The sequence below is a fragment of the Macaca fascicularis genome, chromosome 9 (assembly GCF_037993035.2).
Source record: "Macaca fascicularis isolate 582-1 chromosome 9, T2T-MFA8v1.1".
Classification (NCBI taxonomy): Eukaryota; Metazoa; Chordata; class Mammalia; order Primates; family Cercopithecidae; genus Macaca; species Macaca fascicularis.
The window spans coordinates 86,445,124-86,463,458 of NC_088383.1; the positions used below are offsets into that span (position 1 = coordinate 86,445,124).

General features: G+C 36.0%; 1 protein-coding gene across 46 annotated transcripts in view; it reads left to right on the forward strand.

Moving 5' to 3' along the window:
• ANK3 (ankyrin 3) overlaps positions 1-18,335 on the forward strand; it is a 701,337-nt gene that overhangs the window by 551,604 nt on the left and 131,398 nt on the right. For 39 of the 46 annotated variants that reach the window (XM_074002067.1, XM_005565791.5, XM_005565789.5 and 36 more), the window contains 5 exons: positions 3,070-3,168; positions 3,258-3,356; positions 3,855-3,950; positions 9,341-9,413; positions 9,584-9,646. In XM_074002067.1, the coding sequence (XP_073858168.1) occupies positions 3,070-3,168; positions 3,258-3,356; positions 3,855-3,950; positions 9,341-9,413; positions 9,584-9,646 (430 nt within the window). The remainder of the gene's footprint in view (positions 1-3,069; positions 3,169-3,257; positions 3,357-3,854; positions 3,951-9,340; positions 9,414-9,583; positions 9,647-18,335) is intronic. The other 7 variants (XM_074002098.1, XM_074002105.1, XM_074002082.1 and 4 more) reach the window with 1 other exon arrangement.

Consider the following 18,335-nt stretch of genomic DNA (forward strand, 5'->3'; position numbering starts at 1 on the left):
TTTTTTTTTTTTGTACTTTTTGTATTTTTAGTAGAGACTGGGTTTTTGCAATGTTGACCAGGCTGGTCTTGAACTCCTGGCCTCAGGTGATCTGCCCGCCTCAGCCTCCCAAAGTGCTGGGATTACAGGCATGAACCACCACACCCGAGCTGATCTTTTCCTGTTTTCAATCATTAATTTACCAAATATTTAAAATATTTATTGAGCAGTGATGATGTGCCAGGCACTGTTTTCATCATGAGGTAATAATAGCTAACCCTATGTGTCAGACACTGGTGAAATAATTGTTAACATAGCTAATCCTTATGACAACACAATGAGCTTGGTACTATTACTAAAGTCCCTTTTATAATGCATAAGCCAATGCACAGAGAGGTTCAGTAACTTGTCCAAATTCACACAGATAGTAAGTAGCAGAGCTGGGTCCCAAACCCAGACAGTCTGCCTCTGAGGTCCAGGCTCCTGGCTGCTGAGACCCTCCTTTCCCCTGTTCTCATCAGTCAGAAGTGCAGCCTGATCAGTGAATGGACGTAAACATCTACTACTTGGTAATCAAGAGAGGAAAAAAGGAAGGAAAGTAGTTAAAGACTCGAATGTATTTTGCAGGGTTTTCCTGAGCTCTATCCAGTGTTGCCCAAAGGAAGGAAGGAAAAACCTAATCAGCTTGTAATGATGTTATCAGTGAGGCTGCCATGGCAAAGAGGCAGAGGCTACTCCGTTTGCTGGGCTATGGCTCTTTATATGTTTGCTTGTTTATTTAGCTACTCAAGAAAAAACTAGTCGTTGAAAATTTTGTTACTGCTGATTGGAAAGAATTGCTCACGTCCCACCTCTCTGAGCGTATTTATGTGAGGTGCTATTTTGTATGGGAATGCCGGTAACCCCAATGAATGGAGGAGCCCACATCTGATTTCTCTGAATGCTAGTTCAATCTTCTTGGCCATGCCCACGTATTTTTGAAAAAACACTTTAGTGTTTGTGGAACAGCAAGAAGACCAGTGCCCTGGAGCATAGCGACCAAGGGAGAGAATGGTGGGAGGATTAAAAGATGTATGGATGGAGGATGAGGAGGATAGGGGAGACTAGAATTAGAGAACTCCTAACACTGTTTTATAATGATTTAGGGTTTTAGTAAGAATGAGATGGGAAGCTATGAGTATGAATAGAACCTGTTCATTAAAATATGTAGGCCAGGCATGGTGGCTCACACTTGTAATCCCAGCACTTTGGGAGGCCAAGGCAGGAAGATCACTTGAGCCCAGGAGTTTGAGACCAGCCTAGACAACATAGTGAGACCTTGCCCTACAAAAAATAGAAAAAATTAGCCAGGCGTGGTGGTGTATGCCTGTAGTCGCAGCTACTTGGGAGACTGAGGCAGGAGGATAGATTGAGCCCAGGAGGGGAGGCTACAGTGAGCCATGATCCCATCACTGCACTCTAGCCTGGTGACAGAGCAAGACTCTGTCTCAAATAAATAAATAATCAACACTGTCTTAAATATATATATATATATAATCAACACATCCATCTCAACAACTATTAGAAATGGTTGTATTATAACTTAGGCAAATTGACTAAAATCTCAAAGAATTTTTTAATATTTAGATTTTTAGAAAATATTGGGTCCACATGGTTTTGACTTGTAAGGGAAGTTCTTTGAACTGGGAAATAATGTTACTTCAATCAATTAAACCAATTGTACTGAGCATTATTGGACACATTATTTTCAAGCTTCCCTTATTAAGCAGCATTCTGATCATGAGTGCAGTATCTGAGTTCCTCTGTACTGAAAAGGAGAACCCTGCAAAGCAGGCAAATGGATTCTGGTCACCGAAAAGGCATGTCCTCCATCATGTATTAAGTGGCATTAGAGGCTGTAAGTCAGTTTCCTCTATGTGGTTATGATGAGCTTTTCAGGGATAGTCTGGTCAGTGTGGGTACACTGGCAGTTTGTTTTGTGAGACAAAAAAGTACACATGTAAGGGAAAAAAAAGTCTACCGAGAGTCACCTCTCTAGGGCAGCACATCCCTGGTAAGGTATCTTCACCTCCTACAGTCAACAGTGGTTTGGGCATCTCTTTTTCAAATTCAAATGTATTCCTTTGCTGGGGCCACCATAAAGACACTAGTGACATCATATAAGATACAGACCCCTGAAAATATGGATCACCCACCCCTATTCTTGTTTAGAAGTATTGTAATAAAAGGTCAATGTTCTCCCTTTCAGAGATCTGGTACTGCCCGTGTCATTATGAACAGGGGCTCTGAAATTGCAGGGTAGTATGTTATAATGAACACAGCCATCTAGAGAAGGATCTGGAATATCCTTATTTTAAAAAAAAATAATTACCTAGATTGTATACAGACACATACATGCACACACAGAGAGAGAGAGAGAGAACTTATAGACTCTCAGGGGTCAGTGGATACTAATTTGAGAAACAATCCATTTCTTTGTCTAAATCAGTGGTTTTCAAACTCTGGGACTCTAGGTAGGAAGGCGAAAAACTAACTTGATATACCTTGTTCGAGTTCATATTTCTCAGACCACCCGAGCTCATACCAGCCTCCCTCTTCCTTTTAGTGTTTCTGTGCTTCTTCCTACCTCTATCAGGCATTCTGATGATCACCTCCTGCCGTGTGTTATTATTTAGCCCCTTCATTTTTGCCTAGATTTAAAGCTTTCAGAAAGTATTCGATAAACAAGTCAAGTCTCAATAAAGTGCTCTTCTGTCCCTGAGAAAGAAACTGCTGAATCAGTCTGTCTATGCTGTCAATTGGTCCATCTTTCCTTTCTATCTTGAAGAGTTCTAAGAACAAGATGAGCTGATAAAAAATAAAGCAAGAACTCTGAGGAGCTAACAATTTTATGGGCAATGGTATTTTAATTTATACCTAAGTCTTATGCTGAGAATTATCAAGGGCAATTTTTTTATATAGAGAAGAAAAAAACCCTACTTTTTCCAGCTCAAAAAGAAAGGTTAAATAATGATTTTACGTCTGTTTAGGATAGCTGTTAGTAAAAGTATAATTATGATGCTTCTTTTTAAAAAAAAATAATAATTACAGATGGGATACACACCACTGCATGTGGGCTGCCACTACGGAAATATCAAGATTGTTAATTTCCTGCTCCAGCATTCTGCAAAAGTTAATGCCAAAACAAAGGTAAGCTCCTTCCTTTTTTGTTTCTGCCAGAATCATTTATTTTTGTTTCAAAGGAATTAAGAATCATCTCTTCCATCTTCCTTCTACAGAATGGATATACACCATTACATCAAGCAGCACAGCAGGGACATACGCATATAATAAACGTCTTACTTCAGAACAATGCCTCCCCCAATGAACTCACTGTGGTAAGCACTCAGGGCCAGCTCAGGAGAAGAGGGAGGAGATAGATGGGCCTGGACTCTGGTGTCTTCTTACATTTTTCATTGTACTTTCATGAAGAGGCATAAACGGAGCATTCAGTAGAATGAGGAAAGAAGGACAATAACCATATTGTTCTGGACTGTTCAGAGACAGATGATTAGTGTTTTATATGTGAAAACTACCTGCTGTATTGTCACCTAGCAGGAAGTACACATGTAAGAAAAAAAAATTGTGTTAGTTTCATTGACTGCTTACTTAGAACGTTAAAAAGCCTCTTGGATTGCATGTGTAGCTGCCCAGACTTTACTGTGTGAGTACAAACAGGTTAGGTGGGTTTTGTGCAAGGTATGTCTCTAATGAAACACTTTTTTTGTGTATGACAGCGGGATGGGTCTGATGAGACACTCACCTTACATTTTGTATCAGCAAAAAAATGTGGAATGAGGCTTGCTAATTCCTCATTCACATTTTCCTTTTGCCAGAATGGGAATACTGCCCTTGGCATTGCCCGGCGCCTCGGCTACATCTCAGTAGTGGACACCCTGAAGATAGTGACCGAAGAGACCATGACCACAACTGTAAGTAAGGAATGCAGAGCCTTGTTACCCTAGGAACCAGCTTTCAGCCAGTTTTCTTGGGCTTTTCTGAGATGAAGGTTTTTTCCCATTCATAAACTAAGCACCATGTTTTAAAATACAGTCACCTCATTGTTGGTAGTCAGGATAGGAAAACTCTTATTGCTAATATGAATAAAAATTTAAAACACTAAGAATACCTATTTAAAAGATGCATTTGTAGCTATAGAGTTTTTACTTCAATATACAGCTAAATGTATTTATTTATTTGTTTGCTTTGATATAACAAGTTTTTAATGAAATGATGGTGAAGGCAGAAATTTTTTAACATCCTTCCTTGGCAATGTAAAGAAATTGAAAACTCTAAGTTGCTTCCTTAAAAATGTTTTAATGCACAAATGGTACGTGGATCCATTATCATTCCTGTGAAAAATGTTTACATTGTTTTTAAAAAATCCAGATGAATCAGAACTGGTTTTGCCTGCTACTGTTACTCATCTTCTGTCCACCTGGAGTTTTCATAGAAACACAATAGACTGTTTTGTTAACATTTAAAGTGGATCTTTACCAGGAGGCCCTATTGCATCAACTATATTTTTACAAGCTGCAGTCTCTAGGATAAGTCATTTCTTTCCAACCCCATCTGGTACCTATGAACAGCATCAAGATTTGGTAACTTTGGAATTAAGGGCAAATATTACATGATATCAGAGGCTTATTTGAGTTATTCCTAACTCCATAACTCAACACATAGGCCTGAGGTTGACTCTTAACAAAGTAAATTTAGGACTCTGGAACATTTTGAATTATCAGTTCTGTCCCCTTTTCTCTTCGACCACTTTCCAACATGAAGGAGAAAATGGTTAGCATCTGCAAATTAGTTTGTATACCCAGTGCTTTTTGTGAAAAATGGGTTTCACAAAAAGGGTTGAGGGTCTCTGTAGCTACCTGCAGTTTGAGTTTTCTGGCAATTTTACTCACAAACCTGCTGATTACGGGAGAAAAAATTTGTAATTTGTGAAAGAGAAAACAATTGTTTTAATGGAATAGAACAATGATTATCAACCAGCACACATTCTAAACTTCAAGATATACTTTGTCTAAGAGGTAAATTTCCACATGTTGCTTTCATACACCTCTTGAGGATTTTATTATATTAAAATATATCATTAAGTTCTCAAAAAAAGTGTTCAAACCAATAATGTTTATTACCTTTAATTTTATATCCCATGTAGCTCTATCTAGGATAGGAAAGGAGAAGAAGAGGACAAACTATTTAACGACAGCCAAGTGTCACAATGCTATAAAGATTTGAAGCCATTGCAGTAAATAGATAATATTAATACTTCTATTTCAATGTTAAAAGACTTGAGACATGTAAAAGTTCAAAATAAATATCTTATTTGGTTGAATGTAAATGACTTTCTCACCTATTAGGAAATTTCAAAACGTTTCTTCAAAATCAAAAAAGCTTTAAGAGAAAGTAGAGTTAAGAACAAAACAAAGTTATAGCTTCAAAAAATCGACTGAAAGACAGAGAAAGGTCTCAGAGCTCCATCAGGTTCCCATGAGAAGAGAATGTTTACAGGAGTAGCGCCTTTTCACTCTCAACATCGTCAGTCATCCTTGTTGGTGACTTTCTGCAAAAAAGAGAAGACACTATGCATGCTAATTGGAAAGGTCCAGTTTGCCTAGTGAAGAAAATGAGGCTTCCACCAAAAGAAGTGTTCACATCAATTAAAAAACAGTCCATAGAAGTCTCTAAAATTTTGTCCAGCATTGTGGTATTTGGTACATTTTCTCGAGCTGAGACACCACCTTGTCAGCCTTGCTTTAGTGGTTACGTGTAAACTAGCTTAGACAGGACTGATGTAATTCAGGGTGGAGTCTATGACTTTAAGCTAATAACTATAGCTCAGCCTCCACCACGGGCATGATATTTGTATAGCCAGTTACTGGGACTCCAGCAGCCATTGACTCTATAAGCAGACTTCAGTTTTTCAAAACAAAGAGAATGTCTTTTCCATATTAGTAAAATACATGATGTGGCAATGCTGAGAAAGATGGTTTAGTTAATTAGATTACAATCAACACAGCATACCAAACTGAATGGATAGAAACTGATATTCAAAAGATGTGAATTGTATCTATTGAAACTGCATTGTTTAAAATACCCAATTACTTCATATGTAAGGAGCAGAATACCTCTAGCACGCAGATATTGGTTGCTAATACCATTCTCTACTAAAAGCAAACAGTGCTTTTTGGAGAAATGGCTGAATCTAAGGCCAGCAAAGGAAACATATAAGATGAGCCTGGAACATCTTAGAGTGTCAAAAAGTAAGGAAATGCTCCTCCCCCCCCCAACAAAAGTAAATAAACTAATACAGAGACACAGTGGTGGGGGGTATGTCGAAGAGACATAGGAATTAACTAAAAGAGTTCCCAGTGGCCATAGCTGGAACAATTTGAGCAAAAATAAATAAATATAATAGTATTGAAGTATGGTACAAACTGTAAAATAACTATCCATTAATTCATACTATTATACATAAGTAATTCAATAAATGGAAAAGAAGACACAAATGTCTCAGGCAAAAGAATTCCAAATAATGTATGAAAATATACTTCACTCTCAAAGTGGAACATAGTTCCCCACTGCTTACATGTGGGCTGAATATAGTGACTTTCTTGCAAAGCAAACAGTATGGAAGCAGGGGGAAATAGATAACTTTACAATGGAGAAACCTGACAAATCCTGCCTCAGCCATATGATCAAGGTCAACATCAACAATGATAAGTCACGTTGATGGTATGTACCCTTGATACAATGTGATGAAATGGCACTTTTCCTTTATGATCTTCCTCCCTAAAACATACAGCCCCAGTCTATTCATTAAAAAGAAAAAAGAAAAGAAAAAAGAAAACCCATGAGACAAGCCCCAGTTGATGGACATATCTGACCAGTACACTGCAAAACTGTCAAGATCATCAAAAACAAGGAAAGTCAAATACAAATCAAGACCACAATGAAATACCATCTCATACCAATCAGAATGGCAATTATTTAAAAGGCAAAAAACAACAGATGCTGACGAAGCTGGAGACATAGGAATGCTTTTACACAGTTGGTGGGCATGTAAATTAGTTCAACCATTATGTAAGACAGTGTGGCAATTCCTCAAAGACCTAGACCCAGAAATATCAGTTGACTCAGCAGTCCCATTAAGGAGTATATACCCAAAGGAATGTAAGTTATTTTATTACAAAGATACACGCATGTGTATGTTCATTGCAGCACTATTCACAATAGCAAAGATGTGGAATCAACCCAAATGCCCATCAATGATAGACTGGATACAGAAAATGTGGTACATATACACTATGGAATACTGTGTAGCCATAAAAAAGGAATGATATCATGTCCTTTGCAGGGACATGGATGGATCTGGAAGCTGTTATCCTCAGCAAACTAACAGAGGAACAGAAAACCATACACCACATGTTCTCACTTATAAGTGGGAGCTGAACAATAAGACCACGTGGACACAGGGAGGGGAAGGACACACACTAGGGCCTGGGGGCGGGGAGGGGGAGAGCATCAGGATAAATAGCTCATGCATGTGGGGCTTAATACCTAGGTGATGGGTTGATAGGTGCAGCAAACCACCATGGCACACATTTGTTTACCTATGTAACAAACCTGCACATCCTGCACATTTAACCTGGAACTTTACATTAATTTTTTTAAAAAAACAAGGAAAGTCTAAGAAATTGCCATAGCCCAGAGGAAACTAAGGAGACACAACTAAATGTAATACAGTATCCTCGATGGGATCCTGGAACATAAAAAGGACATTAAGCAGAAACTAAAGAAAAATGAATAAAATATAAACTTTAATAATAATGTATCAATGTCGATTCATTAATTGTGATATTTTCCATGTTAATGAACGATTTTAATAATAGGCCAGGCACAGTGGCTCATGCCTGTATTCCCAGGACTTTGGGAGGCTGAGGCAGGTGGACCACCTGAGGTTGGGAGTTCGAGACCAGCCTGGCCAACGTGGTGAAAACCCATCTCTACTAAAAATACAAACATTAGCCGGGCTTCGCCATGCACATCTGTAATCTCAGCTACTCGGGAGGCTGAGGCAGGAGAATTGCTTGAACCTGGGAGGCAGAGGTTGCAGTGAGCCGAGATTATGCCACTGCACTCCAGCCTGGGCAACAGAGCGAGACTTGGTCTCAATAATAATAATATTAATAAAGAATTTAATAATAGGGGAAACTTGGCGTAGGGTATATAGGACCTGTCTTTACTATCTTCACAATTATTCTATAAATCTCAAACTCTTCTAAAAATAAAAGTTTATTTTTAAAACTGCTCCATTGCAGTATTACATGCTGGAAAAGACATCAAATAATGCTTTATTTCAACACAATAATTGGGGATAGGGGTAGAAATCACATTACCAAGTATTATCTCTAAGAAACTATGAATTTGTACCTTTTTTTAGTTTTAACAACCTGGCTTTTTTTCAGTTGTCTTATTTAAACATGTGTGTGTCTTCTCTTGTACCATTAGTGTCTCGTATGCTGAGAATTTAAAAAAAAAAAAAAAAAAAAAAAACTCTCTTTTAAACTAAAGTCATTGAGAATTTCTTACCAGTGATGCTAACAATGTCTTTTGGATAGATATGGTCTAAGAATTCCTTATCAGTGATTCTGACAGTGTCTTTTGGATGGATATAATCTAAGCTATTAAAGAGCAAGTAAAAGAGGCAGTAGGCATTTGCTGCATAATATACTGTTCTTTAGATTTTGGGGAAGGCTAAAATGATCTGCCAATGCATCACCTTTAAAGTATTTTTTCATACACATTGTTGTAAAGATTATTGTTGTAAATATTATTTTAATGTTTTCGTTTATCCTAGGAATTAAAATTACATATAAGAGGAGAACACAAAATAGATGGAAAGCTTGGCACAAGTAATAGACACATATTTCTTGCAGTTCATTTGGCTTGTCCTCAGCCAAGACCTTTCATGGAATGGGGTGGTAGATTCATGAGACCATGAAAAAGTACAGCAGTGGAGTAGGAGGGGCAGAATCTTCTCTTTTCCTTTGAAAAGCTTTATTAGAGACCTAAATCTTTTAAGCTCTGGTACTTTGCCACTAGAATTCTTTCACTGTGTACTCCTGTGTTCTGTATATGGTGACAACCTTTGTGCCACTAAGGGACAACAATTTTGATGTCATTTTACATGTGGGAGATTCAGGATATTCAACACATGCATTCCACAAGAAACTGATTAACTCAGAGATAAATGAAAAGGCCCACTAAAGTGTACAATCTGCTCACACTGAAATGACTGCTTTTTTGTTACTAGACCGTCACAGAGAAGCACAAAATGAATGTTCCAGAAACGATGAATGAAGTTCTTGATATGTCTGATGATGAAGGTATGAAATGTTCTTTGAGTTCACAATAATTATAAGTGACTGTGTATTTCGTTTGTTTCCTGAAGAAAGTCCATTGCAAAAATGTCTTTCAGGAATATTGAAATGTTTTGTTGTAATATCAAGAGTATGTATTTTTTCATCCACTTATATTGTTCACTTAAATCATGCAGTTCGTAAAGCCAATGCCCCTGAAATGCTCAGTGATGGCGAATATATCTCAGATGTTGAAGAAGGTATTTGTAAATTTTTACTGTGATGAAACTTAACTACTACCAACTTTATCTTTCATTTCTTATCTTTGAAATATAATATTTCCTTGAGCTACTAATTTTTCATATTATCTTGAGACTATTAATTTGTGTATTATTTAAATAATGTATATCTGGTACTATTAACTCTCCTTTTTAAGTCTCTGAATCCTCTTTTCCTTGAACCCGTTTCCTAACTTTAAAATATAAAAGTATCACTAATTATCTGGATTACTTGCCTTCTATTTGTTTCTATCAAACAGCATACTGATGCTTTTATGTTTGCATCTGAAATCTAGAAAGAGAAAAATGATTAATATTTATGATTACATTATGTTTTAAAACGAGAAGGTTCCTTATACGAAATCCTTTTAAATGCCCTAAGATTTGCCCATTCTGCTAAACTCTGTAGAAAAAGCAGCTTTTGATCTTGAACTGATAATGAAAACAACCTGAAAAAAACTTTTGAAATAGAAATTTTCAATAATGATTTAATGAAAGAGATCAAAATATTATTGTAGCTGTACTTTATGTGTTTTCAGAAATTAGTTTCTGTCTTGCTTAAAAACTAGTACTTTGACCAGGTCATAATATACAGATATATCAATGAATGGCATCTTTAAGAGGTCCATTGGAAAACAAGCATTTTTATAGTGAGTAAATATTGTACAGATGACACATTTTGGAGTTTCACTGAAATGACAAAATATTTACCATGGGAAAATTGTGTTTAACTGTTTTTCTTACATCATTTGAATCTCCCAAATGATGGGAGATCATCAAATACATTCTACCCTATTGTGACCTCCATTTGCCACCTCTCATGTAGTAGCTTTCTTTTGGGTTAGTCTTAGTGTTGCTAGTCTTTTTTTGCCTTTAAGTAATCTTCCCTATTTTAATTCATATGATTTCTTTCTTTGAGTTGCACAGATTTCAGTGGGAACCTACATAGTGGGAAAGCCTACCTGGTCCGAAGCCACTTTAATCTTTTTGTTATTCAATCAGTGACTTCCCACTATAATGCATTGTGGCCAGGGACTACACACCCCAATGAGCTAATGTCCTGGTGGTCATTTAGGGTCCTTGGAGGATCTGGCTCAATGTTTGTAAATGTTGTTTTGATTAATGCTAAAGACATTTACTCGCTTTTCTTTCTTTTTCTCTGAAACATCAGCTATACATTTACCTCCCTTCTATCCCCAGATGGATAATATTTATTATCGTCTTTAGGACTTTCAGAGTAATATGCCTACTGTCATTATGTTTCTTTGCCTTCTCATACATTTCAGAGTAACTTCTTCTGTGCAGAAGATAAAAGAAAAAATAATATTCTTACATAGATGTTTACACACACAAAACATGATGTCAAAAGTATGTTTGTCAAATGAAATTATTAGGAATCATAGTATGACAATCACAGACCTAAAAATGTACTGGTCATTAACAAAATGTCCAAAAGTATCCCCATTGATGAGAGGCCAAGTTTGAATGGACTATCTAACAGCCTTATACATATGAATAACTAACCACATAATTTCAAAAATGGAGATTTTGAATCTCTAAATTTGAACTTAATTGACCTTGTTACTTAATTAGAAATGTGTTTATCTCAGCTTGAGAATTTGAAATTGGCAATTTTAAATTCTCATTTTATCCATCTTTTCTTTAAAATCTTTGGCCCTTACTTTAGTATGTCCAGGGCTGTCGGAATCAAATGGCTTTTGATTTTGTGGTATTGCCGAATTTAATTGTTGAAAAGGATTCCTTAAAGGTCACTCAGTCTGAACAAACATCTGCTAGAATCTCATCTGCTTAGGATCTCCTGTGCCCAAGCCCTTCAAATAATGAGAATTCTTTAATTCCTAAACTGCCTAGTACATTTGGACAATTCTGTCTTTAACAATTCTTCACGTTATTGAACTTCCTGTAGCTTCTACTCATTGAGTCAAGCTTTGGTATATTTGACCAAGTTGATGGGAAGACTATATTCTACATAGTATTTGGAAAAAAATCTGCCTTTTCTGTGTGACAATCTTTCAGATATTTAAAAATACTTTTTCTATTTCTTCTTGGTTTTATTATTATTTCTTTTTCAGGTATATCATTGCTACCTCCTTCTATTGTTCCCCTCACCAACCTGGTCGCCCTCTCCTGCGCATGTTTCAACATGTCTGTGCCATCTCAAGTTGAGGTGACCAGAACTGAACACAATATTTGAGTATAGTCTCATTAAAGCAGAGTATAGCAGGGCTATTGCATTCTCATGAAAGATGTTAAAAGTTCATTTTTTAAGATTAAGATACTTTTGAGGTTATAATACACTTCTAATTTGAGTCATATTAGTATTACTGTCTGCTAAGGCCCCTAAATTTTGCTTACAAGAGCTTTAGTAAGCCACATTTGCCCTATTATGTATTTATGTTTTCCTCTGCTGTATAAATTAGCATTTCTAACTACTGCAAATTCCAAAACAATTCATTTAGCAATTTTTATTCTAAAAGGACCCCTACAACTTTAATGATAATTTTAACTTCTGACTCATTTGCCTGATAGTCTTGCCATAGCTTTGATTGTCATTTTAGTTAGATTTAGTGTCACCCATTTGAGTAAGCTCCTATGCAGCTGTGGCAAATGTTCATTTCCATGAAGCCATAGGCATGTTGTGAGTATAACTATCTACAAGAACCAGTGAGACATCATCACATTGGTATCCCAGGGTACTAAAGAATAATAGCAGCTTTTAAAAGCAAATAAAAATAAGCAATATAGGCTGCCAGTTTGTCTCAAGAAAGAAAATAAAAATGAGTTTGTAATAAGGGAAAATAAAATTTTAATCTGATTCTAAAACTAATCTGCTGTAAGTAGATATTTAAAATTCAAAATGAATAAGATAAAAAATAAAAAAGCAAAAGTAAAATAAATATTAAGGAAGAAATGCCAAGAGTAGTCTATCTCTTCTTTTTCATTCTCTTTTCCTTTTTCTGCTTTGCTTTCTCCTTACCATCTTCCTCTTTCTTTTGTACAGTATGAGAAACTAGTGTAAGTGAAAGAATGTTTGGATTCATTTCTCAAAAAAAAAAAAAAATTAAGGAATACAAGACTAGACAATGTTATCATTTAATGAGGTGGGAGAACAGTGGGGCCAAGATGCAAAGTTGAACACAGATCGAAGCATCAGCAAAGCAGAGCAGTAGAAGAGGTCAAGCAACTTTGTCCAAGGCAGGTTTTTAAGCTCACATTAGGCAGGTGGGGGCTGAGCAGAGCTCCTCAGAGGGTCAGATGCGTTTGTAGATACCTTACTGCTCTACTGTCTCCTGTTCCAGAAAATACCTATTCATATAACATTTATATAACTTTAATATACATACAAAATTAGTACCTTGATTTTAGTGCTAGTTTGATTCTTATGTTTTGCAATTCTGTTTGTAATTGAAAATATGAAAGAGTGTGTGTATAGAAGAAAGAAGAGAGAAGGAAGGAAGGAAGGAAAGAAGGAAGAAGAAAGAGAAAGGAGAGAAAGAAAAAGAGGGAAAATTGAGATTAAGTTTCAAGTGATTGAGTTTGGTGTCTCCTCCCAAGGGATTTCACATTGGCTTTGGTTCAACTCTGATCTTAAATTGCAACTGCCTATAAAATGTATTTTATGAATCGGGGTGGGGGGTATAAAATGTTGTTTCAGCTTGAGAATTCTAGTGGATTGGAGTGTAGTTACAGATCGAAAAAACTATAGATGGGACATAATGAGAAGCGGAATTAAGCCATGCAAAGTAAAAATCTAAAAGGCAGCTCTATGAAATATGACTCTACTAAACAGGTTTACGAGACAGCAGCTGGTGAGACAAACTCCTGCTAGGAAGAATTTTCTAATTCTAAGCTACTTCTGAATTTGATAGAGCTGAAAAATATCTTTCTGAATCAAATGCAGACACTAAATATTAAAAGAAAAAATAAGAGGCTAAGTATACATGTAAAAATATCAAGTAGGTGTAAGTTTGAGATCTAATAAAGCAATAAAATTTTAGCAGATAATAGAGTGACATGAGGGGTAAGAAAAGTCATGTAGCTTTGCACCAAATTTGGTGGCCAGTGGAAGCCACAGCAAATTAAAATCCACCGGTTTCAAAGAACTGAAGGGGCAAGTTGGAGTCTTGTATGTCTATTCCTGCCATTACATTGATGAGGAAGGAAAGCCCAAATACACACTGAATGGTCTTTCCAATGAGGTTTGTGGCAGAGCTGGACAAGAAGACTGATCTGACACTCTGTAGTTTTAGATCATCTCATTCCCCTGCCCTCAAAGTCCAGTCAAGTAAAACACTGGCAGTAGAGAAGGAACACATAGATCTGTAACTGGTTGTGATCAGTTGCTTGCAGACAACACTGCATAGATCATCTCTTTCATTGCTATTCCAACTTGAAATGTTTCTTATATATAGAACCCAAGAATGCATATTTTTAGCTTCAAAAAAGGGTGTGTGTTAAGGAAAAGGAACAAATCATGTTCTTGGAAACTATCAGAAGGTAATAAGAATATTTTAATTTATAATTATGGATACATAATAATTGTACATATTTATGGGATATATGTGATATTTTGATACAATTATACAATGTGTAATGATCAAATCAAAGTAATTGGGTTATCTGTCACCTCAAGCATTGATCATTTCTTTGTGTTTGCAACATTCCGGTTCCACTCTTTTAATTCTTTTGAAATATATTGTTAACTATAAATTATTGTTAACTATAGTTGCCCTATTGTGCTACCAGACACTAGATCTTATTCCTTCTAGCTAACTGTATTTTTGTGCCAATTAACCATCCCCTCTTTATCCCCACTCTTTATAGCCTCCTGAAATCATCATTCTACTCTGTATCTCCATGAGTTCAATTTTTTTTTCAGTTCCCACATATGAGTGAGAATATGCTAAATTTATCTTTCCGTGCCTGGCTTACCTCACTTAAGATAATGTCTCCCACTCCATCCATGTTTTTGAAAAAAACAAAACAGAACAGGATTTCATTCTTTTCTGTGACTGAATAATATTTCATTGTGTGTATGTACCATATTTTCTTTATCCATTCATCAGCTGATGGACACATAGGTTGATTCCATATCTTGGCTACTGTGAATAGTGCTGCAATAAACAAGGGAGTGCAAATATCACTTCGCAATACTGATTTTCTTTATTTTATTTGGATGTATACCCAGCAGTGGGATTTCTGGATCATATAATATTCTGTTTTTTGAGGAACCTCCATACTTTTCTCTATAGTAATTGTACTAATTTGCATTTCTACCAATAGTGTATGAGGGTTTCCCTTTCCCCATTTGCTGTTGGGACATAGAAATGATACCAATTTTTATATGTTGATTTTGTATCTTGAATTTTACTAAATTTGTTTTATCAGTTCTGATAGGTTTTTGGAGGAGTCCTTATGTTTTTCTAAATAGAAGATTTTGTCATCTGCAAATAAGGATAATTTAACTACTTCTTTTCTAATTTGGATGCTCTTTATTTCTTTCTCATGTCTAATTGCTCTGGCTAGGGCTTCTAGTACTATGTTGAATGAAAGTGATGAAAGTGGGTGTCCTGGTCTTGCTCCAGATCTTAGAGGAAAGGCTTTCAGTTTTTCCCCATTGAGTATGATACTAGCTGTGGGCCTGTTGTTTACGGCTTTTATTGTATTGAGGTATGTTCCTTCTATACTAGTTTTTTGACCATGAAAGGATATTGAATTTTATTGAATGCTTTTTCAGCATGAATTAAATGATCATATGGATTTGTCCTTTTTTCTGTGGATATGATGTATCACATTGATTCATTTGCATATATTGAACCATCCTTGCATCCCTGGGTGATGAATCCCATTTGATCATGATGAATGATCTTTCTAATATGTTGTTATATATGGTTTGCAAGTATTTGAAGATTTTTTGCATTTATGTTCATCAGAAATATTGGCCTGTCGTTTGCTTTTGTGTGTGTGTCTTTGTCTGGGTTTGGTATCAGGGTAACACTGGCCTCATAGTATGAGTTTGGAAGTGTTCCCTCAATTTTTTTTGGAATAATATAAGTAGGATTAATATTAGTTCTTTTTTAAAATGCTTGGTAAAATTTCAGCAGTAAAAAAAGCCCAGCAGGTCCTGGGCTTTTCTTTAATGGGAGACTTTTTATTACTACTTATGTCTTGTTATTCATTAATAGTCTATTAAAGTTTTCTGTTTCTTCATGATTATATCTTTGTAGGCTTTATGTGTCTAGTAATTTATCCATTTCTGACAGGTTTCCCAATTTATTGGCATATAGTAGTTACTCATAACAGCCTCTAATGAGTCTTTGAATTTTTGCACTATCAGTTGTAATGTCTCCGTTTTCATCCCTGATCTTATTTATTTGAGTCTTCTCTTTTTTTAGTTAGTCTGGTTAAAAGCTTGTTGATTATCTTTTCAAAAACCGACTTTTTGTCTTGTTGATCTTTTGTAGTACATTTTTAGTCTCAATTTAATTTATTTCTACTCTGATGTTTACTATTTATTTTCTTCTATAAATTTTGAGTTTGGTTTACTTTTGCTTTTCTAATTCTATAAGCTGCCTCATTCAGTTGTTTATTTAAAGTTTCCCTGCTTTTTTGATGTAGGCATTTATTACTATTAACTCCTCTTTTAGTACTACGTTTGCTGTCTCTCATAGGTTTTAGTGTGTTGTGTTCCCATTTTCTTTTGTTTCAAGAAATTTTTAAAATTTTCTTTTTAATTTCTTCATTGACATAATGGTCATTCAGGAGCATATTGTTTAATTTCCATGTGTTTGCATAGTTTCCAAGGTTTCTCTTGCTATTGATATCTATTTTTATTCCATTGTGGTCAGAAAAGAGACTTGACATGATTGCAATTTTTAAAAAATTTTTTGAGACTTGTTTTGTGGTCTAACATGTGTTCTATCCTTGAGAATGTTCCATGTGCTAAGGAAATAATGTGTATTTTACAGGTGTTCGATAGAATGTTCTGTACATGTCTGTTAGGGTCATTTGGTCTGTAGTAGATTAAGTCTAGTGTTTCTTTGTTGATTTTCTTTCCAGATGATCTGTCCAATGCTGAAAATAGGGTGTTAATGTCCTCACCTATTGTATTGGAGTCTATCTCTCTTTTTACCTCTAATAATATTTGCTTTTATATATATGGGTGCTCTAGCATTTGGTGTGTATGTATTTATAATTTCTGTATCCTCTTGCTGAATTAACTCCTTTATCATTATATAATGACTTTCTTTGTCTCTTTTTACAGTTTTTCTCTTGAAATCTATTTTATCTAAGTATAGCTATTCCTGTTCTTTTTTTTTGTCTTCTATTTGCATGGGATATCTTTTTCCATCCCTTTATTTCAGTCTGTATGTGTCTTTATAGGTAAAGTGAGTTTCTTGTAGATAGCATATCGTTCAGTCTTGTTTTTAAATCCATTTGGCCACTCTACATCTTTTGATTAGAAAATTTAGTCCATTTACATTCAGTGTTATTATTAGTAGGTAAGAACTTACTATGCTATTTTGTTATTTGTTTTCTGATTGTTTTGTTTGTCCTCTCTTCCTTTCTTCTTGCCTTTCTTTGTATAAAAGTGATTTTTCTTGGCTGGGCGCCGTGACTCATGCCTGTAATCCCAGTGATTTGGGAGGCCGAGGCGGGCGGATCATGAGGTCAGGAGATCGAGACCATCCTAGCTAACATGGTGAAACCCCGTCTCTACTAAAAATACAAAAAATTAGCCAGGTATGGTGGCGGGTACCTGTAGTCCCAGCTACTCAGGAGGCTGAGGCAGGAGAATGGCGTGAACACGGGAGACAGAGCTTGCAGTGAGCCAAGATCATGCCACTGCACTCCAACCTGGGCGACAGAGCAAAATTCCATCTAAATAAATTAAAAAAAAAAAAAAAGTGATTTTTCTTACTGGCTGGGTACAGTGGCTCCTGACTGTAATCCCAGCACTTTGGGAAGCTGAAGCAGGTGGATCACTTGAGGCCAGGAGTTCAAGACCAGCCTGGCCAACATGGTGAAACCCCATCTCTACTGAAAATACAAAAATTAGCTGGGCATGGTGGCATATGTCTGTAGTCCCAGCTACCCAGGAGGCTGAGGTGGGAGAATTGTGGGTGCCTGTAGTCCCAGCTACTCGGGAGGCTGAGGCACGAGAATGGTGTGAACCTGGGAGACAGAGCTTGCAGTGAGCCGAGACAGCACCATTGCTCTCTAGCCTGGGTGAAAAATGAGATTCTGTCTCAAAAAAAAAAAAAAAAAGTGCTTTCTCTGGTAGTATGTTTAATTTCTTGCTTTCAACATTTTGTATATCTATTATAGGTTTTTTGTGCTTACCATAAGACTTGCAAATAACACTTTATAATCATTTATTTTAAACTGATGACAACTTCATTCTGATTACAAAGAAAACAGGCAAAAAGAAAAGGAAATACTCTACACTTTAACTTCATCCTCCCCACTTTTTGACTTTTGTTGCCTCTATTTATATCTTTTTATACTATTCATCTCAAAAAGTTGCTGTACTTATTATTTTTGATAGGTTTCTCTTTTTGTCTTCCTACAAAGGTGTAAGTGGTTTGTACATCACAATTACAGTGTTAGGGTAATCTGTATTTGTCTGTGTACTTACATTTACCAGTGA